This window comes from Lepisma saccharinum, chromosome 22, assembly GCF_977018435.1.
Source record: "Lepisma saccharinum chromosome 22, izLepSacc3.1, whole genome shotgun sequence".
NCBI classification, from domain to species: domain Eukaryota; kingdom Metazoa; phylum Arthropoda; class Insecta; order Zygentoma; family Lepismatidae; genus Lepisma; species Lepisma saccharinum.
Genome location: NC_139250.1, coordinates 22,125,400 through 22,150,534, shown reverse-complemented (window position 1 = coordinate 22,150,534; position 25,135 = coordinate 22,125,400). Strand labels below are relative to the sequence as shown.

At 37.6% G+C, this 25,135-nt stretch overlaps 1 protein-coding gene across 1 annotated transcript in view; it reads right to left on the bottom strand.

Moving 5' to 3' along the window:
- LOC146004954 (E3 ubiquitin-protein ligase ZNRF2) overlaps positions 1–22,220 on the bottom strand; it is a 309,378-nt gene extending 287,158 nt beyond the window's left edge. The window contains exon 1 of the mRNA XM_083144021.1: positions 21,696–22,220. Coding sequence (XP_083000147.1) covers positions 21,696–22,065 — 370 coding nt within the window. The 5' untranslated portion in view covers positions 22,066–22,220. The remainder of the gene's footprint in view (positions 1–21,695) is intronic.
- Positions 22,221–25,135: the final 2,915 nt, after the last annotated feature.

Below are 25,135 nucleotides of genomic sequence, written 5' to 3'. Positions count from 1 at the left end.
GTGTACAAAACTATACATTTATTAATTTGCTTTGAGAATATAAAATCAGAATATATTGTTAGAAATGTATTGTATGTACGTACCATATTGTGCTACTTTGCTTCTTAACATTTTATGCTTATTAGATATATTTATTGATCGAGTGGATTAAAAGTTTCCGGTGCATCGGCACGTATGGCAATCTTGCATCCTCCTAAGTATAAGAGGAAAAATTCACTTATCTAAAACCCTTACCTTAAAGTTAAAAAAGGGTTGTTAAAATTGGAATACGAATAGGGACCGAATAAAGACCCAAAAACTGGGGGGAGGGATTTTTTAATCAGTTTTACACAATCCACTCTATATTACATTGGAATTTAGATTTCAGTTAACAAAATACCGATTGTTATTTGTTTATGCGGGTCTCCTGTTCATTCCCTAAAAAGACCCAAACAATTCAGTTGCTGACTTGCCGCCATTTTGAAAAAAATTGCCATATTGGATGTTTCCACTTGTTCATACAAAAATGGCTCGTGTACGCAAACTATTTGTCCTAAAAGGTTGCAGTTTCTTTTAAACCGTTCCTCTTGAAACAGTTAATAACAATTATTACGTTTCATTTATATATTAGGGTTCTGTGCCATTGAACTTTTCTCCTGCACTGGTGAATTACATATCTGATTTGTTACTTAGCGCCGTTTTTCCGCCCCTTCTGTCTAATCGCAACAATGAATAAGTGATTGAATTGATGAAGGGACACTCACAAAGAACACCCAGGCCGGGATTACAAACCGGGACCCCTGGCATCGTAACGCGCCGTGCTGACAATTGCACCACGGAAATCGGTGTGAATTACATATCGTTCAATACCGGGTGGCCACAATTAAAGTTACCCAACTCAGAGTCCTCTGTAGCCTGTTTGAGGCATCGTGAAATTTGGTGTATCCATTATTAGGCCAGTCAATAAGGGGGTCGGTCCAATAAGAATAAATTAGGGAAAGCTGGAACAAATTTTATTATCTTTCTAAAAGGGTTCTTAACAACATATTAATTTTACACCACTGTACCACCCTGGATTTGGCCGCCATCTTTGAAAAATGGCGCCCAAAATCAGTTTTTTGCAAATATCTCGCTTGCAAAGCACTTTACTGCAAAGAGATTATGATGAAAAATAATTTACATAAATTTCTCTACAAAAAATATTGTGCATTTTTCTTCTAGGATGCTTCGTTTGGGTGCTAGATGAACGAGAAGGTTTAGGTTATTTTCCCGTCCCGTTTTGCAAGCGCGGAACTCAAGGATGCACCCGTTACATGATGTTTTGCAGTATATCTCTTCTATAAAACTGGACTTATTACATTTGTTCTTTCTTTAAAAATGTCATTTATGGTTCAACTGCTTTTATCATTGCATGCAGTACTTGATAGGAAATAGTTTGGTGTGTGAAAAGGTAAAAAAAGGTAAAGTGCTCCCTATGCTTTGCTTGCTTTCCTTGCAAAGTCAAGGTATCTCCAAAGGAACATGTTGACTTTGTCCGAAAGGACTATTTAACAATAAAACGCCAATCTAATCGAGGAGTCCAAGGTTCAACACCCGGTGGAGGCACATTTGGTGGTTTGCAGTCCATTTTGACCTGTGGGTCCAGCCCCGATTAGCCTATTCGTGCATAAAGTAGACTTAAAACAATAATTCAAACCACAATAACACGATCACAAAAATTTTGGTCTCTGATCTGGTCAGATATGACGACTGAGCCGTGATGTGCCCCATGAAGAGTTGTGGGGGATGGCAGAGAAGTGACTGACTCCATGCTAACCAAGTGGATTTTTGGCATGCCTACTAGTTCACAGATAAAATAGATGAGCTGCATGTCGATGTAGGAAAGTTTCCTATATCAAGGGATAAGCAAAGACTTCCAGTTCTTTTGTCACTGATTCTCACCCACCATTCCCTGGTTTTGATGGTATAAAGTCAATAATTACAGGATTAACAGGAAACAAGAAAACCAATCCTTCGGCTGTTTATGATGTTAGAATGTCTTCAATGTTGAGTATTTGGCAAATGTCAAGTTTGAACGAAATAATAGAGATAATCACTGGATCAGTCACTTCTGAAGTGAAAATCAGAGATGTATTGAATCCAGTTGATGCAGAGTTTTTATTGAAAAAAATATTTTGCTAAAAATCACAAGACCTATTCAGAGTACAAACTGTCCCATACCCGTTGTAGCTGATGAGGTATGTTTTTGTCATTACGGACATACATAAGCATCCATGTCCTAGCCGGGATTCGAAACTGGGATCCCTGGCATTGCAGCCTGCTGTGAACACCACTCCGCCACGGAGGTCGACAGGACTGAGCTACCGCGGCTCATACATTTAGAATAGGTATTATAATAAGAAATAAGCCCTCAAGTTATCTTGTAAGAAAGTTTCCTTGTCTTTCGCTCTTGCAAAATAGAGTGGAGAAAAATAAGTGAAATTACTCGCTCCTCTAGCACCCTAACGGTGCTCCTTTGAACAAAAATGCACATAACCTTTTTTGTAGAGAATTTTATGTGGATTATTTTTCATATCCTTTTTTGCTGTAAAGTGCTTTCCAAGCGAGATATTAGCAAAAAAATGATTTTGGGCGCCATTTTTCAAAGTTGGCGGCCAAAACAGGGGTGATACAGGGGTGGAAAATTAATATGTTGTTAAGAACCCTTTTAGGAAGATAATAACATTTGTTCCAGCTTTCCTTATTTTTTTCCTTATTGGACCCCAAAACCATCTTGTTGACTGGCCTATATGCAAATCATGGGGAAGAGGGTGGCGATAAAGAAAATAGTTAAATTTTCCGCCACCAGGTTGAAATGTGGCGCTGTACTTCCATGATGGGTTGTAATGACGTAAACTACTCCAATTGGTTGTGGATTTGCCTTTACCTTGCAATTTTGCAATAAACGAGAGATTATTTTCTCGCAACTTCCAGCCACTAACAAATGTCTTTCTAATTAAACAATTGGACGCGTGATTTAGCTGAGTTATGGAAGTACAGCGCCACATTTTCACCTGGTTGCGGAAAATTGAACTTCTTTCCCGCCATCCTCTTCCCCATGGTCTGCGTAGTGGATTCACCACATTTCAGAGTTCTACAATGCCTCAAACAGGCTACAGAGGGCTCCGAGTTGGGTAACTTTAATTCTGGCCACCCAGTACATTAACATCAACTGTTATTACGACGTTATCAAACATTAAAATTCCTAAATAACATTTTAGTAGTATACATTTCTTTGTAAATGTTACGCAAATGCACAAAGGCGTAATAAGATGGAGGTACATAGCGGTTCGGAACCTACTTTAAACTGTAGCGATCCCGATTAACCTATTTTGTGCATAAAGTGTACTTAAAAACGAAGTGGGAATTGAACCCAGTTCTTCCCCTTACTCTTCGGGCCTTAACTTGAGAACGAGTGAAAAATCACAGACTGGAACTGTACGAGACCTTTTCTACAATGGATTGCACAAGAACGTGCGACGTGAAACGAGGAAGAGTGATTAAATCCAGTAACTTTTCTCGCATAGTAAGACAAAAAAAAGTACTGATACGTCTTCCTTACGCAACTCATTATTACGTAAAACACATTTTCAGCCCAGAAAGCAATGTGCGTGCTGCTCCTAGAAAACAACCGTGTCTGTTTGGACGAACTCGTTTCGCAGGAGCATTTCTACAAATAAAACGAATACAAAATGACTAACCTTTGCTCCAATGATTAGATAAGGCCTACAAGCCTGAAGCATGCCTTGTTCGTGATTTCACTACGGATCAAACAATTTGAAATTTTTGATTCCAATTAACATGTTTTGATTACCTAAACAAATTTAATTATCGAATGGTAATTCACTTAAAACAGTTTCCAAATTTAGGTGTGTTCAAGAGGAAAATAAAAGCATATTTAATTCAGGTCATTCATAACCTTCTATCACCTTATCAATTTAAAGAATATAATAGTTAAAATATACGAAAAATATTTTTCCTGTAGTATTATTACTATTATGTATATGAATGAAAAGCATGGTTCCTCTCGCTGAAAGAGGAACGAACTTAAGACTTTTAAAAATAAAATCCCCAGATATTTGCAGACTCAGACAAAAAAAAAGGATGAAGGAGGAGAAGATAGGATGTTACATCATAGTGAACTGCATAACCTACACTCCTAGATAACGTGGAAGGGAGCTGTGCTGATTGCATACATTTTCAAATCCAGACATCACCATGAATCTGTGTATGGTTGCTGAATGTAATATCTTCGGTTTCATGGTGCTATCCAAAGTAAACGCTTGAGACCAAGGGTCCATGTAATATTGCCCTCCGTAGGGCGAAGGGATGAAAAGTAGGGACGAGTAAGCGGAATAAAAACACTCATTGAAGGAACATTCCCGGTATTTTCAGGTTCGTTTTGAAGACTAATCAGTTGAATAAAGTTTCGTTTTTCTTCTGAACATTAAAAGTCAAAAGGGGAACTATATAAGGTGGAAATAAAGGAGAGGAAAATAATGATGTTAAAAAGATAAGAATTTGGACATTGAGAAAATAATCTCTCTATATATAAAAATGGATGGATGTGTGTGGGGGTGTTTGTTCCGGCATAACGCGTGGAGCAATTTCAACCAAATTTGGTACACGTATCACTTACATCCTGTAAATAAATACTGTGGGGGTAAGACACCCCTGGCACCCCTATGGGTGGGGTGGGGTGGGGTGGGAAGGGGCGACATGTAAAAATAATCGAGAACCACCTATATTAAATTCCGCACAAACAGACATCCGTGACTATGCAATCCGCACAACGATAGTGTTTCTCAGGTTGTCTAACATTCAGGCTGTCTTGCGAATGGAATCCATAGTTTTCGTGACACTCCCAATGCGGTTCAACTCCAAGTTCATCACCTATCGCCATGGGGGTGAAAAATAAAATGCCAAAATTTGTGTCGAATCCATAGATTTCGGAGTCGCTAAGCTAATTGGTGACATTCACGATCACATTTAAAATTAGTTACATTTTACACTATAGTTAGAATTCATTATTTTCCTGTCTAATACAAGATTGGGACAAATAAATACCCGGGCAACGAAGGGTGGGAAAATATTAGAGTTACGAATGTAAGGAGAAGCTGAGAAAATAATACAAGAAAATAGGGAAGGCGGGAAAACAATACAGTTACAAATATAAGAAGGTGAATAATACAGTTGCGAATACAAGAAAAAGGAGAAGACGAGAGAATCATACAGTTAAGAATATAAGAAAAAGAAGGTGAAAATTATACAGTTACGAATATAAGAAAAAGGAAAAGGTGAGAAAACAATACAGATACGTATACAGGAGGAATCCAGTGACTTCCCCTGCGAGTGTCGAACCGTTTTCTCCTCTCAGTTTTTGTTAATACACATTCACGCATCACTGGTGTAGCTCTGCAATCAATGGATCCTGAATTCGATTTCAGTTGGAAGCATGTGCGTACTCTGGATTCTCTTCTCTCATTTTTCCTGTTCATTACCTCCCACAGCAATACTAGAGAGAGTGCAGCAGCGAGGTCTGGGTGGCACTGGCCGTTCACGACCGGTTTTAATTCTCTGGGAAGCACTCTGGCCGTCCAGCTCATGCGCGAACTGAACGAATCTAATCGAGCCGTAGTTGATTTACTTTAAATCAGTCAGCCAGTGCCGGTCTGTGCTGTTCGTAATGAGTTTCCTCCCTTACTGTACGATCCAGAAATCCATCACCCACGCAACAGACGAGACTGGCTGTTGACATGGATGAATTAGTACCTCCGCATGGAGGAAAATGAAGTCGAACTTAATGAGCGTGACGCAAAAGTTTGATGCCATTACTCGCGCCGAAATGAAAGCTGACGCCGCCTAATTACTACCGAAAAACAACTAAACACCACATACCGTAGGCTGTTGAAACAATAAAATGTCTGTCATATGCTATCGGTGAAGTAGTTGATGTGCAGCACAGCTGATGTCTCCTATTCTAGAGCTTTTGTGTACTAACGTAGGATCCTACAAAGGTGATTCAAACCGTTACTAAGCGCAGTCAATTCATTGCCTTAAAATAAAAAGTACTTAGCAGATACAAAGGTTAAAGGTGTGGTCTTTCACTAATGACAAACAGATGACAGTTGTGATTGATTGATTTACGAGATTGCTAGTACGCCATAACTTAGGTTATTTACCCCACCTTCACTAAGCGCTTTATCTTCTTTGCTTTCTAACCGTGATGCAGTTAAGACACTCAATCAAAGTTGGTTGTCTGGAATGCTCTCAATGAGTGTGCGTTTCTACATTTCTGTCGAACTTGAAATTATAATATCTAAGTAATTGATCTGATTTTGAGTTTCATTATGTAGCGTCGCTTTTCTTCCACTTTTGGCTAATCGCGACGATGAAGATGAAATTGATGAAGAGTCATTCAGAAAGAACACCCATGCCCAGGTCAGGATTCGAACCGGAGATGTAAGTAGTTTTTGATTGAGTTTGTTTTTTAAGTCCACTTTATGCACAGCAAGGCTAATCGGGACTGGGCTTACAGTTTAAAGTGGTATCCGAACCACTATATGCCTCCACCAGGGGGATCAGTGTTATGTTTGATATTATTTATAACGTGCATATTCTTGAATGTAAGTGTATGTGAAATTCTATATCTTTTTCCCCTAGTATTTGGTCACTGTTTATTTTCGTATGTATTCACATGCCCGTATGTCTACGAATAATGAACTGATGGGTGATAAACAACCGAGTTACACAGAGTTTTCACATGGGAACCCTGATTTTGTGCGTTGCGCTCACCACTCAACCACCACATACAAGCCACTTAACGAATTAAAAGAAAGCTCTTTCATTAAGAGTTTGCCATCAGCGATAGAAATTCAAACCTCACCGAGAGTGGTGAGTTTCCTTTCGATTTACTTTACTAATGTTGCACGTAATTCTGTAATTTTGTCTACATTTGAAAATTATACGAGTTTCGAGTTTGAGTTTTATTTCAAGTCCAACTGGATCTCCTGTATAGCCAAATGCTTAGCGCTCTTTCCCCTGGTGCTCGAGGTCCTGGGTTCGATTCCCGGTGCGAGCCTGCAAAATTTCAGTGTTGACCCAGCATCGTGAGGGCAATTAAGGAGCTACTTGAATATAAGAAGTAGCGAGCTCAGTCTCTAAAGCCAGAAAACAGCGGCGATGGCACTCAATGTGCTTACCAACGTGTACCCAATGAAATATCCGCCTGGCAGGCCCTGCCCCTTACAGGACTGTTGCCCTATTGAGTTCAATTATAGTTCTCCTCATTTAGCAAACCAGTAATTGGATGTGAACCAGCCAATCACGCTCGCGTTCGTAGTTCTACAATATTGTTAGACCTTTCTTTGAGCCGTAGTGATCAATTAAATAAAGCATTAATTATATTTTTACTTCATTTTATGTAAAATAAAGCCGCTTGTTGAAATCATTCTAATAATTTTTTCGAATATTACGAACTCATAAGTTTCAGTCTAACAACTTCCTTAATAGAATTTACGGCGAAAACAAAATCCTGAGATGATATTCATATTGATCGGGACTTTCCCAAGTCCCCCCACCCTAAAACCAGAAAGAGTAAGTCCATGGATAAAACTCGAGAGTTGTCAATCAATAACTTTTGACTTTCTAAAAGAATCATGGGGAGGCAGGTCTCGAGTGAATTGGTTTGTCTAGTTTTACAACTGCTTCACAGTGTTATGGAGCTGCAGTCTCGAAAAAGGTTAACGTAGTCGGCACAGGCTGAAAAAAAGTAGTAGCATGATGGAAGGTGTAAACCACAAATATGGAATTCCATTAAAATTCCATGGAAGTGGGAGGATAGGACTACACACATTCTAGATCCCAGTCATAGTGAAGATGTGAATAGCACCATGCTCCAATCGCTCTTCCCTTAAGGAGAAGAGTGACAGTTATGCATTATTTCAATATCGTCGGAATGGGCACTACTGAAAAAAAAACGAAAAAAAAACCAGCACAATAGAGTATGAATTTCTCCCAGTGTTGCAAGTAAAAGCTGTTTTTATCAAGCTAGGTATGATCCGTAAAAAATATGAGGAATAATAATTATTTACCGACTTCCATATATTCCTTATAGACAACTTCAAATTAACTAATCAAATGGAAGTTTCAACTTTCCCCAAAGCAAACAAAATCTTCAACCTGTCCTCTTTCCGTTCATGTGTTTTTCTACGCCATCGAATGTTTGATATTCCCAAGAGAACAAGTAAAATAATACTCCCATAAATGTAATGCTAAGTTTTCTCCCCTCCTACAACAATCCAGCGCACAGGCCCCTCTCAGCTCGCCGCGGGGAAAGAGCAGTTTAGGGTCCTCGCGTCTGACTGGACATGGAAACTGTTCCTCCTGCCCTTAAACATCGCTCAAGTATTACTTTCTGAGAAACTGAGGTGGAGTCTCAAATATATACGCACTAAATATATATATATATGTGTGTGTGTGTGTTAGTGTGTGTGATGGGGAAATTGTACCCTGGGGTAACTAGAAATCAAACCTGGGTCATCCACAAGGCAGTCACATGCCGTCGAACTGGACCACCATGGGATTATGAACAATTAGGAAAAAAATGATTTGCCGGGTATGACGATAACAAGTTGCTCAGTTACAAAATGCGCACGCCTTTGGAAATCACATACCAGCATTTGTAAAATTCCAACATATGAAAACACGGCACAATGTATGTAATCAAAACGGGAATGAAAGCATGATATGGGCAAAATGTCAACATAAACATGTCAAGTTAACTGTAATAAATTAGTACAAGAAGCATTTCTCTCATTGTCATCAAAACTAGCATATTATGACACAAACGAGTATTTTGGAAATTTAATTTAGAAAATTGCTCTAAAAGTCAATTCATTCTTTTCTTAGATGGTTAGGTGGGACAAAAGCAATAATGAATGCATACCACTGAATGAAGATCATTGCTACCATATTTAATTTTTACTACAACCACTCTTTAAAAGCATGCAGTGTGACTAAACAAGTTTTAGAAACTCAAAATTAAACAAAGGAATAAAAATACTCGAATTTAAATTATCACCTTTCATGAAATTTTTATCTGAGTTGTTCTGCTTTGTTCTCTTTCACAGAATGAAATTCATGTGATGTTTTGTAAACTGGTGATCTCCATTGCCAATTCCACCAACAATTTTCAAGTTAACCTCCTCCCTCTATTCCTTAACAGTTAATGTGATAAATGTACACATTTATCTTGATTATTCCCATTATTTATCAGATACGAATACAAACGAAGAACCAGGCTAAACCTTAGCAGAAATTAAATACCATAATAATTGCAAATGTTTGGACTTCTGCCATCGGTAATTCACTATCCTCTCAAAAAAAATTAGCATTCAACAATAAACGAATGAAGGTGCCAAGGATGTATATATAAAAAATGATAGTGTTTTTGATTGACATCCTGTATAGTTAAAAATAATGTTTTTTTCTACTTCTAGGTTAATCCTACCACAAGTTCCGTATGAAGACTATGTGGAAAGGATTTGTACGGGAACACCACACAAAAAATGGATGAAGAAATCTGAAAAGTAGTGTACGTAATGGAAAAAGGGCAAGGAGAAGAGATATATTCACAGATATATGGACCAGGTTTCGATACGAAATATAAGATTTATTCACACCAACTGGAATTCTCCAACCTCCATTCCACCATATGCTTTAGTTCAGAGGCGGTGATTGGGTCCCAAAACCGGAGGTGCAAAAACTAGGGGGGCAAAGACAGTATATTTTCCTTTGTATATAAGATTTAGCATAGTGAGAGGGCAAAAGTGGCGAAAACTGGGGGGGGGGGCAACCGCCCCCTTAATCGCCATGTTTTAGTTTTATTCAGGGTGAATAAAAATCATGATTTTTATTTTAAAAATATTTTTTGATTTTTTATTTAAATCGATTTTTTTTAAAAAAAGCTTAAAATTGGTGGTATGGTTTTTTGCATTTGGCACCATACATATATATATATTTTTTTTAAAGAAATGCTTTTTCTAGTAAACGGCCCAGTAAAATAATTGAACAGTTTGATTAAAACAAAAACTAAATTACATGTAAATATACATTTTTCTGTTTCTGTGTATATATGAACCTACTATGGAAATGTTTGTTGAGTGTGTTTGTTAATGAAACTATAATACATAATTTCAGTAACTTTCCTTCCAGTAAAATAAAACATTCTGGATGTACTCTATAATTGGAAATTAAAATATTTATTAAAGTCTTTGTAGTGAATTTTGGTATTTTTGCTTGCAAAATATCAGCTGTCATGTTTACTTACAGTTTAATGATAATGACGCTAGTTACTGTTTAACATGATTAGTAATTTTTACATTTTTCTGCACAAAATGTTTCCTATTTTTGCCTATAAATATTATTGAATTTTAAATCAAGATAAATGTAAGTGTGTTTACACATTACATTTCATTTTGTATGAGCTTCACCTCATCAGTACATATATTTTGTTTCCTTACTTAGAGAGTCAAACACTATTAAATCATTACGAGATTAATGTACAATGTTGTATTTTCACTAAAAGTGATTCCAATATCCACAAAATCCTTATGTACGTTATTCTATAAATATATCCATTTTGGCTTCATTTAATACAGCATGAACCAATGTATGGCTTAAGGGAGAAGCCATCACCCAGTCTTCATTAGTTCAATTTTTTAATTACTGTTTCAAGTGGGATCCAAAGCACTTCAACTCCACATCCGGGACCTCTTGCTTACAAGGCAACAACATTAACACTATACCATGGGGGAGGTCTTGGTCTTCATTCACAGGTCTTTATACAATAATTTTCTAACATTCTATGTAGTAAAATATAGATACATGTGGGGGGTGTAAACCTACCCCTGTGCATTTTGACATGAAGATGCATACATGGTGTGAGGGTAAGGTCTCTCATATTCACAATTTCATATGTGGAAGTTTTGCAATCAGCATCATGGTCTGGCTGCATTTACGTCCCACGTTTGCCCGAGCATATCTACACACCACACACCATCCTGTGAAAATTGGGGGGCTACGATTGAGTAGCCCAGTCATGGAAAACTACAACAATGACTGGGGGTTCGTCGTTCTGACCACACGTCACCGCATAACTGGTTGGATCATCTCCCATCTCGGCAGGTCTTGGTCCTCACGAGCTCTTGAACCACGGGTTTTGAAAAAAAATGTATGGTTGAGTTGCAACTTCTATTGAATTAACATAATGACGGCTGATGAAAAAAAAAAATCATACTTATGCATGCATAGACAATTGCATCTAATTTCCCATACTTTAAATTGCGTGTTGCATTTGGGTTTCCCCAACAGTTCATTAAGCAGAATGAATATATGCTATGAATTATACATCACTTGTGGCCTGTATACGTACTTCGTACGTACTTCCTCTTGCTCAGAAGCCATGGAATACAAAATTAAATCATTGACGTAACTTGCTAAACTTTAATAATCAAAATTAACTAGTAAAAACAAATCAACATTATTATTGAAAATCTTAGCCCATCAAATACACCCCTGCCCCATTAAACCTCAACTAGGCACACTATTGTTTAAGCTTTGTATCATGAAATCTTGTTTAACCTTGGCACTTGAAGTATTGATTTTACAAATGCTAAAGGTTAATACTTTGTGTAACAGTGGAACAAACCCGGAATATTGGTGAAAACAGATATGACACTGTAGTAGACACACATTCAACATTCATTTAAGTTATATTAGCTATACGTGATAATATTTTTTGAAAAAATCGTAGTGGTATTGGAAAGTATCAGTTTGAATGTTATTACCAATACCAGCCAATATTTCTCAGGGTCTGCAAAATACCAAAGTTTCATGCAATAAGTACAATTTTAATTAATTATATGCCAACATGTGGTGGCAAGAATGAGTTTCTTCTGGGTAAATGACAGCTATCTCAAAGGGGTGAACAGTCTATGAATATTTTTAAATTAAATGCTAATAGATTAATATATTAACCTCAACTTGAAGAAGGATACTTAAATGGCCTGTCCATGTCAATGATGATTAAATTGATAAAATTTGTAACTTCTAAAATAACACTGAACCCGATTAACAGTGTCTTGGACACCGGAGCCACTCTCATAATAAATTGTCAATTTACAGTGGCAGAGTATTCACATGCCATTCTGATTAATATTGCATATTTAGTAATTTTGCCAGGGTTAAACAGTCTATTTTCAAAGCACGCAGTGCTATCAGACCATAGAATACTGATCATTTGTAGTCTGAACTTGTACAATCTATGTTTGCTACTTTGTTGCTAACAAACAAGTCCTACAAATGTTCGTAGCTCCTCCACCGTGACAGGAACCTGAGTCTGAACAATGAAATATTTGCTTAGAGCTACCAGGTATCCTCTTTTTCACAGACAAGTCTTCCGTTTTAAACTTATATCTCACATCTACAAGGAATTTGAGGGTGGGGGAGGGATGAATCCTACATTTTGAGCATAATGGGGAAACAAACTCAGAAACATTTAAAAAAATTGACACCTCAAAGAAATGTGCTTAAACAGCAGGGTCATTGTGTCTACCAAAATAAGTGAAAACAGTCACCTGACGGAGCATTAGTGTTTAAAATTCAAGATTTTCACAGTCTGGAAACTAAACACTTTCTGGCCTGAATGTTGTTTTTTTTCTAAATTTATTATTATTATTATTATTATTATTTTCCATCCTACACAATACATGTTTTACATTTTGTACTCATAATAGTATCGAAAAATTAATTTTGGGACTCAACATTTGTCACTTTTTTCTTTATTCGCTAATATATACAAACAATATAGCCTATTATATTTACTATAAATAAGATTAGGTCGAACATTTTGACTTACTGCCCTACATTTTCGGATAATGTGTCTTATTTTTCCATTACAGTAGTGACTCGATCAAAAAGATGTGACCATCAGCAATTCCTTGCTCTGCATTTAGATTAATTTGCTTGGAAACGTACTATTCAAATTTATCAGTTTGGAATATGTCTGCTACTGACGTTATTTCCAAAGTATCCGGAATTTTCTTTCCCTGTGCCACAAAGGCAAATTTATGAGACGTGGGACATTATTTTCTGTAAAATTTGGAGCTGGTGATACACAGCTCTCAGAGAAGTATCAGACAGATATTGTCTGCGGCAGGCCAACATTCACCATCATTGCCTCACATTTCCACTACACTGATAAGGTCATTGGAATCATCACTGTATAAAATATCTAATGCATTCAGCACAAAGGGGTCATCCCATGAACAATTTTAAAAAAAGCCCTGGTTGATCTGACATGGAATGACCATAAGGTGGCATTTCTCAACCTATGGGACATGACCCATTGCTGGGTTCCGAGGGGATATTTGGTGGGTCACGAAGTCGGGTTGAAAAATTATTTACTGTGTCTTAAAAGCCTATTACATTTAAATTACTAAGATTCAGACTTAACAAAGTTTTGGACATCCTGAACTTTCGGATGAGGCATTAAACTTGCTGATGCCGTTCACCTCATATCTGTGTGAAAAGGAATTTTCATCTCTGATTCAAGTTAAAAGCAAGTACAGAAATAGACTTGACGTGACTCCAATTTACAAATTAAGTTAACCATCATTGAACCCAACATACCCCTGGCAGCCCCAACCATCACATTAGTTCGGCGAGTATAAAAAAAATTGTTTTCAATTTCAGCATGTATGTATACGTTACAGATGTTAGACTAGAGTACCTTGTATATTAGTTTTTTAAATAAATAAATACTTTTCTAGAATGTGTAATTTGTGTAAGCAAGCATAGCAAAAATATGATTATAAACTGTGTACAAGTAATTCTGCCGATGTCCATGCTCATGGGTCCAATGAAGTGTAAAATCTAAGGTGGGTCCCGGACTGAAAAAGGTTTAGAACCACTGTCCTAAGGTATTTTATCCTGGCATAGTGCCCAACTACAATGATATACTAAGACTGAATTAAATTGCTGGAGTGTTCAACATCAGAATCAATATCAGATCATCTTTAATCACTTTTCAAATATGGAAGATATCCTGAAAATAAAAGCTGTTTGCATGCATGCAGTTTGTTGATTATTTGGAGAGGCATAGATGCCATTTATATTATTTATAATGTTTACGAGTATCACGTAGCCTGCCACAAGTGAAACAGCAGGATGGACTTTCTGGCATGATGAAGTGAGCAAGGCAGTGGCATGCCCAGAATTTTCGAAAGGGAGGGGTTATGCATGTATTTTTTTCTTAATACTCAGCCCTCATTTTGTCATACTTTCCTGCCTTGGGCATTCTTTTTTTAGGAATACTGGGCCTAAAGGGTAGAACCTCACCAAACTCCCCACCCCCTCCCCTTTGGTATGCCACTAGAGCAAGGCAATGGCTTCTTCAACTGTATAGTCACAGAGGACGAAATATTAGTGCCACACACAGGAGTGGAAGCACACTTTGTTACCAACAAAGACAAAGTTCAAACAGACCACTTGGAAGTTCATGTATACAGTGTTTCTGGACATAAAAAGGCATTCTGCATGTGGACTTCTTGTCTCAAAGCTCCACAGTCAAAGCAGGTGTCTACTGTGACAAACTTTTAAAAAATCTGTTGTGTGACCCAGAATAAGTGCCATGGCATGCTTAGCGAGAGTGTTGTGGATTCATGGCTACATCCAAACACACTGTTGCTGCAATGCAAGCTCTCGTAATATTTAATCAAAAACAATTTGATCTTCTTCCCTATAGAAGATCCTAGCACCAAGCGATTACCATATGCTCATGCATCGGAAATCCTTTATCGCTGATCACCTGTTCTAAGATGACAATGGGAAGAAGCCATTAGCTCATGCAATGAAGGCAGCATCATTCAACGATACCATTGCTCCGGTATGACAAGTGCCTCAACAATTGTGGTAACTAGGTCAAAAAGTGGTGTACGATTCGCACATCAAATGTTAATATATTTGGTTTGTAAATATATTCTTATCTTCTTTAACAAGCCTTCACAACTAATTTTCTGGGTAAATCTCATAGCATTAAGAGAGCAACAAAAATTTGAAAAGAAAATTGCTACAAAAATAAACAACTGTCTCGATGCTTACGAAAAATCATAGAAGTCATTAAAAAAATCAATCTTGTTACTTATGCTAATATTAAAACATGTTCGTTAATAATGAAGAAACAATCTGAAGCTCAAAACAATTGAGATTCAGGTGTTTTACATCACTAATCCAGATCTCTGTCTTAATGTGACACTAAAGAGGAATGAATGAATGAACACAAAGAAACATCCATACTTAACCTTCATTTGAAGACATGACCTTTGGCTTCTGCCTCAAATAAAAGCACATACAATTTTAAGACTTAAGTGCACACCATAAGAAATTCTTACACAACACCAAACAGATAAAAATTTAAATATTATAAACTGAGGATTTGAATATAGTGTGTATGGCACATTAATACACAAGGAGAATGTGTAAAAAGAAAAGAGGTTCACATTAAAAAAAATCAAACTTCTTTGACAGAACTGAGGTAGTCGTGTGTAGTTAAGAAAGATGTATGTAAATACAATATAACCTGCAGATGTGCCTTTAGCATACAGGTACAGATAAGAGGTAAGCAGAACTATCATATCATTTAAGGTAATAAAAACGGCATTCCAACAGATTCCCTTTTCAGAGTAAAGTTCTAATTTTTTTGCAATCCTTAACAAAAAAAAATAAGCATAGCAAATCAAACCAAGCTCATTAGAAGTCACTAGTTCAAGTCAAAGCAGAATCAATGCTAAAATCAATACTGTCAATAGTTGCTGACAGGTCGACATCAGAAATCTACACACACGATGTTGCTCATCACACCATCTCAACTCGAATCATCCGAACATGTATGGTGTAGTCACCAGTTGATTTAGCATGCATTGTTCTGTTTTCATAGTGGCACTACAAAATAGAAATGCCAAAATGAAAATTGACAGATGAACTTGAAACAGCTAACTTCGAAATGGACATAACTAATTTGAAGCAGAAAGTACTGTTTACAGGCAGTATCAACGTTCCAGTAGTGAACAAATGGTCGTTAGATTTAGAAGCTCATGTGTAAACTGCAAAATGCAGGGAAAATGTTCAAGGAGAGAGAAGTTCCAGTAAAATTACTTATTTCTTGTGTCTTGTATCTTTTCGTGAAAAGTCTTATGAAATTGCCCAACATATTTTAAACTTCTAATAAAGCATTAATTGCACCCTGTGGACATGCAGTCTAAGGTGTCATGCTTTAGGCTCCAGCTATGGAACACGTGCAGGTTCGAGTCTCCTGGGGGAAGAGTAACAACTTTCTCCGGAGATTTCAGTCTGTGCATGGAACTGGTGGTCACCCACCATCGTGAGGAAATTTGAGAAATATGAATGAGTAGCATAACACAAGACGCAGAAATCTACAACAATAATTTTTTGAAAAGTTTAAAGAAAAATATATATTGATATTGTAAAACAAATTCAATTTACACTTAATACTGAATTAAATACAAAAGAAACAAGCAATAAGCAGCAACATTTCAGATTTACTTACAAAGCTTGTTAGCTGGTGTACATAATGCATCAATCATGTTACTCAGTGTTCAAAATACCAATCTTATGGCTTGATGAAAGCTTAGTCAAAGCTAAAACAATATTAAGCAAAACAATTTATGTTTGATTTAATTGTGTTGAATTCTGTACTAGGGATGTTAGCAAAATTAATTGTCGTTTACAGTACAAGAGGCAAGACAAGAAATTCTCCCACCGGTGTGCTAGGTCAGAAATGCAGCAAGCGCATGCACGAACTTCCCTTATCGTGCACACAGGCAGGGTTGCCGAACATCATAAATGTTGCGTGAGCACAAAGAAACAATGTGATTGACTTCCTTGTCTTCATTTAAACTATGTGTTTGTTTTGTGTGCAGTGTACTTGCTAGCATGGAAGCTTGCAGTTCAGAGAAAGCAAGTAAACTCATGGACCGAAAGTAATCCACAGCAACGGCGAGAAATTGTATATAATATATATATACATTTATGAAAGAAGAGGTGGGAGTTCGTATGTCCAAAAAACAGTTGAAAAGGAGGGTGGCCACGCATGTGGTGTTTCATTCAGCAGTGTCAGAAGAATTGTAATAGAAAGTAAAGCATGCACTACATTGAAGAAACACTTTCATATGCCCCATAAAACACGACCTCGCTGAAAAATCAAGAGTGATAGCAGACGAGTTTGATAAGTGTGTTGTTAGGCATGTTGTGCACTAATTTCACCTTATGGACGGGGAAAGGATGTTAGAAGTGTTTTAAAACAAAGAATAGAGTTCCAAGGCAGTGTCTGGTGTGTGCGCAAGATAATACATGACCTAGGGTTTAAGTGGAAAAAAGCAGAAAATAGAAAATTGCTTATAGAAAAGGACGAAATAAGAAGTTTACGTTCATCGTACTACCTCAAAGCCATAAAAATTGTTCGTCGACAAGGGCGACTCATTGTTTATGTTAACAAGACTTACTTTCACAGCTCGACAACAAAGAAGCTTGGGTGGATGGAACCGCGGTTGGCGTTAAAGCACCGGTGTCTAAAAAATTTGACACCAAACAGTGTAGTTGTTTTTGACAACACCTCACACCATAATGTACAAATAAATCCTGCGCCTTCTTCCTCCTCCCGAAAAGATACTATGATTCAGTGGCTCATTCAAAACAACATCCCCTTTGACGCACACATGTCCAAACCAGAATTGTATTCATTAACAAACTCCATTTGAAGATGTTCAAAATTCATTCCATCTTAGGAGAACACGGTCATTCCGTTGTATGTTTACCGCCATACCACCCAGATGTTAACCCGATAGAACTAGTATGGGCAGACATGAAACAATACATTTCGAAAAAGAACGTTAAATTTACTGTGGAATTAACTACTAATTTGTGCACAGAATTTGTAACCACATTATCATTTCAGCATGTGAAAAAGTATCAAATCAAGTTAAAGAATTTGAGGATGAATATCTAAGGCAGAAACATTAATCGATAGTGCAACAATTGCCAACGACAGTGATTCTGACGTTGACAGTCCCTTGGAATATTGTCCCATCAACGAGGATGAAATGAGTGGCATGGAAGACATAACCAATAGCGACTAAACTTTATAGTGCAGGTATGCTCTATCTTAACTCACTATCCTAACATCTCACTTCTTGTATATTTTTAACCTGTAAAAAACTTTTTTTTTTTTAATGAACTTCAATTTCTTTCTTACTTTTCTTGTGTTCTCATTCTGTCTAGACAGTTTGGCCATATGCACTTACAACCCTGCTTCTGTGCATCCCTCCCCTATGTATGGCTTGGGCGTGAGGCTACGAGGAGTTTCTTGTCTTACCTATTCTACTGTACAATGGCATTCAATTATGCAAACAGATTTAATCAAGATGCCATGAAAAAAATTTGACGTGCAAAGGACACTGAATAATAATAAAAAGCTTTGATAAGCACTGACGAAGTACTCAAATTACTGCAAGTCGACATATTTTGGGCAGGCTAACTCTTACGGAGATTTTTCAGAGTGGCAAGTGTTACACTTGGAGAGTAACATTTTATACAAAATCAGCATGCACAAGGCTGCATTTGATTGGTGAAATCTCGAGTGACAACACATGATACTTCAGTATGAAATCTCCTTTAACGAGTCTTCATATCATGCTACGTGCAATTTGCTGGTCAAAATGTACTCTTTATTTATTTTAAGTATTTTTTCACACTAGGAAGGTTAACATATGGCGGCATCAGTATGGTTCTAGGTAACTGATTACACACAGCCAAACTTGGAAAATAGCTGCTGTATTTTTAACAGATAATAAGAAAGTGAGTAACATTGGAATTGTCATATGTTATGTAATGTTACAGCCTCCTCCGATTAATCACAAAGTTTATTCAGGATTAGATCAAATTGATAAAGAGACATACTCAGGCCAGAACTAAACACCATAACCTTTGATGGGAAGATCACCTGTTGACTGCTCAACACACTTGGCAAACAGGAAAACTAGAAGTTATGTCGAGAAAAGTAGGTTGTAAAATTCACTTAAAACTAACGGCAATGCATGTAACATGTAGAAGTTTCACAGGAATAATAAAATAATTCAAATTAACTACTACGAAAATTGCAACTTTTCATAATATCTTCAAATGTAAATAGCTATGTATATCCAAGTTTCCTCACAAAACTTTTGACATCACCTTTAAAAAAAAATCAATGGGTCATGATCACAATAAAAATACACTGAAAAGTTAATTTCACAATTCCACTCCCTTTCCCTGGGGTAACTGCAATATTCACAACTTTCAAAAAACACAATCATCATTTTTGCTACACATGCATTCTTCCAGTAGAGGGAAAATAGTTTGAAAATGTATTATTATTAAATGATTGATTGATAGATTTGGTATATTTTACATTGGTTTTCTGACACTTTTGGCTACTTGCAACGAGGATGAGGATACGTGATGATATGATGAAATTGATGAAGGGACACTCACAAAGAACACCCATGCCCAGGTTGGTATTCAACCCTTGGTATCATAGTGCCTTGTGCTAACCAATAACAACAGTAAACAAATAGCTGGTGGCAAGAAAAGTATTATATAGCAGTATACAGAGTTTACCATTCTCAAGCAAACACGCCATAAGTAACCACCAAACTCCAAAGTATGAACTAACAAACAAACAAAAATCGAACCATCGAAAGGTAAGGGTTCCAATTGCTTCAGGATTTTTTTTCTTTTCAAATTTTCCTAGCAGAAAGACTAATTACCGTAGTATAATTTTGGGAATCGTGGTCACAAGAAATTTGAGCCTTCCTTAAAGTAATGACAACTGTTCGGATTTCGAAAAAAGTTATTTATGTTGAAAAAACAACTTAAAAATTACCTTACGTAAGCATGCATGCTTCCCATGGACATATTCTCCATCGACAAGCGACAGTAAGTATCGTACACTTGTAGGAATGAATGTAGTGGTAAATCGGAACCTTTGTAGAATGCATTTAGGGGCTTTCTTTGTGCTAAGAGAACCAAACCTGATATCCCTAACCTAACCACGAAAGCATATATTGAACAAAATCTTAAGTAATCACTGAAACTCCACAGTATGTTAACAAATATAAATCGAAATCAAACCATGTAAACATTGCATTCATAGCCTGATGAAATTGCAATAAAACAAAAGGAACTTGGGGCCCATGTAAAAAATGCATGCGTAGCATGATGAAATCGCAACTAAGCTAAAAAAACTTTGGCTCCACTATCTAGCACAAGATACTACAGGCAGCTACAAGTTGCTAAATCATACTAGAATTTTTGATCTTACATGTTGACACTTTTAGCAATTAAACAATGGCTGCATTTGACAGATAGTAGTTACCAAAGCTATCTTGCTAAATTCTTACTCAACACCTCTGCTGGTGTTACTGAATCCATCAAGCACACACTAACATTTGAACCAAGGATGTTGGTAAAAACAGATATTCCAGAATGCAAATTTGGCAATACAATGAAAAAAAAAAAAAACTCACATTACTGGAAAAGTGGTTCCTCAGTTGTTTCACTGGTCAGCACCCCTACCTCTTACCCACCCATTAAAATGATTTGTTGTCAACACCATTTGCACTACATTCTTGAGCAGTTTAGTGTGTGGTGCATGATCACATGGTGCATGCTATCTAATCAAATGAACGTTTAAAGCAGCAGACAGGCATTTGTTAAATATTCTAACCCTAAAGATCATTATTTGTCTACTCGGTTGAAAGTAATTTCCTTGCACCAGTCTGACACAGAGATATACCTGCACTAAGTGTCAAAAAATTCAGAGTAAGAGATGGGGCTAGTAAAATGATGGTGGTGTGTGTCTAGTACATATGTTTCTCATGTGCAGTACAGAAGTAATGTGGTTAGATGGCCTATTTGAAACATAATTACACTATATAACTTGAAATATTTCTAATGTACACATTAACAACTTAAAAGGCTGGAAAAATCATATTCTGCACTTTTAAACAGGCAATAATTCTAATAAACTGTAAATGCTATCACTTTTCATTACTTAAATCCATACCAAAGAGAAAAAAACAGGTTTCATGTTTCTTCATACCTTCGTATTTTGTCTTTTTAAATTGAGAAATAATTTGGCAACTAACTTTTCAGTTTGGTGACTAAATTCCATGAATTAGAAGCCAAACTGTGTATAAACGTCAAGATCTCATTTTGAACACTACAATATATCTATCCACTGTACTTGCAATTTTACGATTTATAATTACTCTGAAAGAACTGTCAAGACCGTCGAGCCTTGCCTATACGTAACATTTGACGTTTCAAGAAGCATGCATTTATTTAAAAACGAACTGACAGGGCAAAGTAAGGTGCGTGGATACGAAATTAGCTTGGTGAGAAACTGGTGACAAACTCGCATGAACGTTCCCATAATTTAAAGTAAATAAAAATCTGCATTTGTATGTGTAACTTGCGCCTTAAACCGCATATCGAGCCATATTAAGTTCAAGAAAACTACACACACTGACAGCATATATAAATTAATTTCATTTACTCACCGTTCAAGGACCATATATGTGATGGCAAAGAGTGAGCAGCATAAACCCTTCCAAGGCTTATATTGGCAGCTAGTGGGCTATCTAAAACATGTTCATCTGGGGAACTACTATCAGTTTCTGGGGATTCAGAAATGTCATAAGCTCCACTTGAGTTCGGTATACCAATTGCTTCATGACTTGAGTGGTGACTGTCCGGTACACTTGATAATGAACGTGCTCGTTGTCGATCACTAGAAACAGCACCTGGAATAGCACGAAGGAGGCTGAATCCCGTAGCTCCACCAACAACATCTGAACTGCTACTTGTAGAAAAAGTTCGCGTTCGGGGACTACTGCCTCCCCCATTTGCTGTACTTGATTTAGCACCCATCACAACCTACGAAAATGAACAACTGTATGGCAAATACGTGAAATCTCCTGCAAACTTTAAGTGCCGAAATCTCGAAGGCGAAGAATCATAGTAGTACCACCGTGAAATGCGCAAACATTACTCAACGGCCCGCAGCCATGTTGAAGATGACTTTCACAGCGACCTCTACATGAAACAAGTGACATTCGGCTTGCGCAAACATGTCGCGGACGCAACGGTAAATACGAGTGTTTAGGAAATTGAAAGCAAATTTCTGAGAGTATTTATTACAAATCTAAATTATTGAAGGAATGGTACATCTCTCGTACACATCATGTTTACTACTCCCACAGAAATTTATGCATTTTCTATGTTGTAAGTCCTTCCCCTTCCCATGATTACGTATTTACGCTTGCCCTTGAAAATAGAAAATTGCGAGAAATAGCTTATTCACCCTAGCGGCAGTTATTTTTTGCTGTCTATCCGATAATTATACAAACGTATTTTTTTACTTCATGACATCATTCAACGAGCACATTTGTTTACCATAATCAACGAGACCAATCAGGGTCCAGTGACGTGCGGTGACATCGGCACTTGGGTTGGCCTATTTTAATGAAGTGATAATAATTTAGCAGGAACCTGAATTTTATTTATTCGTCTCTGCAAACATCCGAATCATCTATGAAGTTTCACTTCAAAAAAATTAAACGTGATTTGCGTCTAATGTTATATTATATAGTATAAAATATTAGGTAGTGATTGTTGCTACAACTGTTTCAATCATTCCCATTGGCTGGTAGCCAGGCCGTAGCCAGGAATTCTTTGTAAGGGGGGGGGCAGGGACGGCGCCAGGGGTGGGCACGGGTGGTCAAGCGCCCACCCAAAAAATCCTGTGCCCACCCGATTGCCCACCCTATCAAATTCAATAAGTACATATACTTGGAGATATGTGAATAATTCGATAAATAAGTGTATTCTGGTGTTCATAACATGTGAAAGTCGTTGAGGACGGACGTGTTATTGTTGAGCTCCGCTGGTTGAAGTGTCCGGGGACAATGGGTGTGTGCACCGTTCAGTGGCGCCTGGCTATAGGCATGTATTTCACCCGAGCGCGCCCGAAAGTGTCGAAAGCAAAACAGAACTGCGGTCTTCAGAAAGTGTATCTTGCGTATGGTGTTGTGGTGCTAACCCTACTCATTGTGGGAGGTGTCGAGCAAAATCCAGGGCCTGGAGATGATCTACAAGAGCTCAAAGGTTTGATTCAGGATCTTAAGTCTGAATTTCAAGAGAGCAACAAGAGTTTGAGCAACGAAGTTTGCCAACTTGGGGACACTTTAAATAAGATATTGCTGAGGGTGGACAACATGCAAAACCGTGTGAATGTTCTAGAAAAGCGTGTGAACGACCTGAGCGATTACACAAGTTGGTTGGAACACAGAATCGACGATCAGGAGAACAGAGGACGGAGAGAGAACCTCGTGTTTTTTGGTGTGGAGGAAGATGCCGGAGAGGACTGGAAAGCTTCGGAACGTAAGGTGAAAGATATCGTCGAAAGCAAACGCAAAGTGACCCTCCATGATGATGATATCCAGAGAGCGCATCGTGTGAACGTTCAGCGATCACGTGGGCCCCGTCCCATAGTGTGTCCTTTTTTACGATACAAGAAGAAAGAGGAAATAATCAGAAATAGGTCAACCTTGAAAGGAACTAAAATATTTATTGACAATGATTACTCTTCGTCGGTTCGGCGGGAAAGAGAAAAGTTGCTGCCGTACATGCACGACGCACGGAGACAAGGACACAGGGCACATCTGAGCTTTCGCCATTTAGTAGTGAACAACAAGAAGTACGCCTTACGCGATCTGGAGGACAATTCACCTGCTCCCCCCCAAGAACCAAATGGGCCATCCCCAAGTGCATCCGCTGAAGGTCATCGGCCTTCTTTCCACCTCCTTTCTCCGTGGAACACCCGCCAGAACCATGGAACTTCGCAGAATTCGGAGACCTCCCCCTCCACCCGCTGAGATGGTCAACGTAGCCATGCCCAGGAGGTACAACCCGGTAAGTTATTATCAGTGAGTGACAGTTCAGAACCTGGATTCAACTCCTGTGTCAAAAATAAACCGAATAGAAATATACACTCTCTAAACCCTGTTGACGGCCAGAATAATGACACACGTCCTGAAAAACACTTGTTGGATATTGTCTACCAGAACGTTCGTGGCTTACGTACTAAAATTAAAGATTTTTACGTGGCTATAAACGCCAATAACTATGATGTAGTCATTTGTACCGAAACGTGGGTGAATTCAACACATAACAGTTCTGAACTTTTTGATGACCGGTACAATGTATTCAGAGCCGATCGTAAATCGTTGCAAACTAACAAAAACCTGGGAGGGGGTGTAATGATTGGAATCAAAAGCGAACTTATTGCATTTCAAGTAGAATGTTTAATAGATGATCCAAATATTGATATTATAATAGTTAAAGTTCGAACAATTCCTGGTAGTTATATATATATGTGTGCAATTTATATACCTCCTAATTCTGATATTGCCCTGTATGATGCTCTTTTCCACTGTATAACTATGCATTGCCCGCCGGGGAGTCCGATTCTAATAATTGGTGATTTTAACATTCCGGAAATTCGCGATACAGATTGCAAAGCATTAAACAACAATAAAACCTGTCAATCATTATGTAACTTTCTCCAACTAACTGGTCTACAAAACAAAAATAATATTAGGAATAATTATGGAAAAATGCTTGACCTAGTACTAACAAATCTGAACCACATAAAATTGTCCAGAGAAGAACCTCTGTCCGTTCCTGAGGATAAGCATCACCCTACTTTATATTTGAAAGTAAGTCATGTACGTTGTAAAACAAGAAATCCGGAACCAAACGAGAAACGCTACAATTTTAGGAAAGCTGATTTTTAACAGTATGTATAAAAAATTTACTTCGATAGATTGGGAAGAATTAAAATTGTGCTCAGACGTTAATATTGCCGTTGAAAAATTTTATCAGATCGTCACCTCCGTGTTTGATGATTGCATTCCTCTTTCAACCCCCTCCTCCCGCC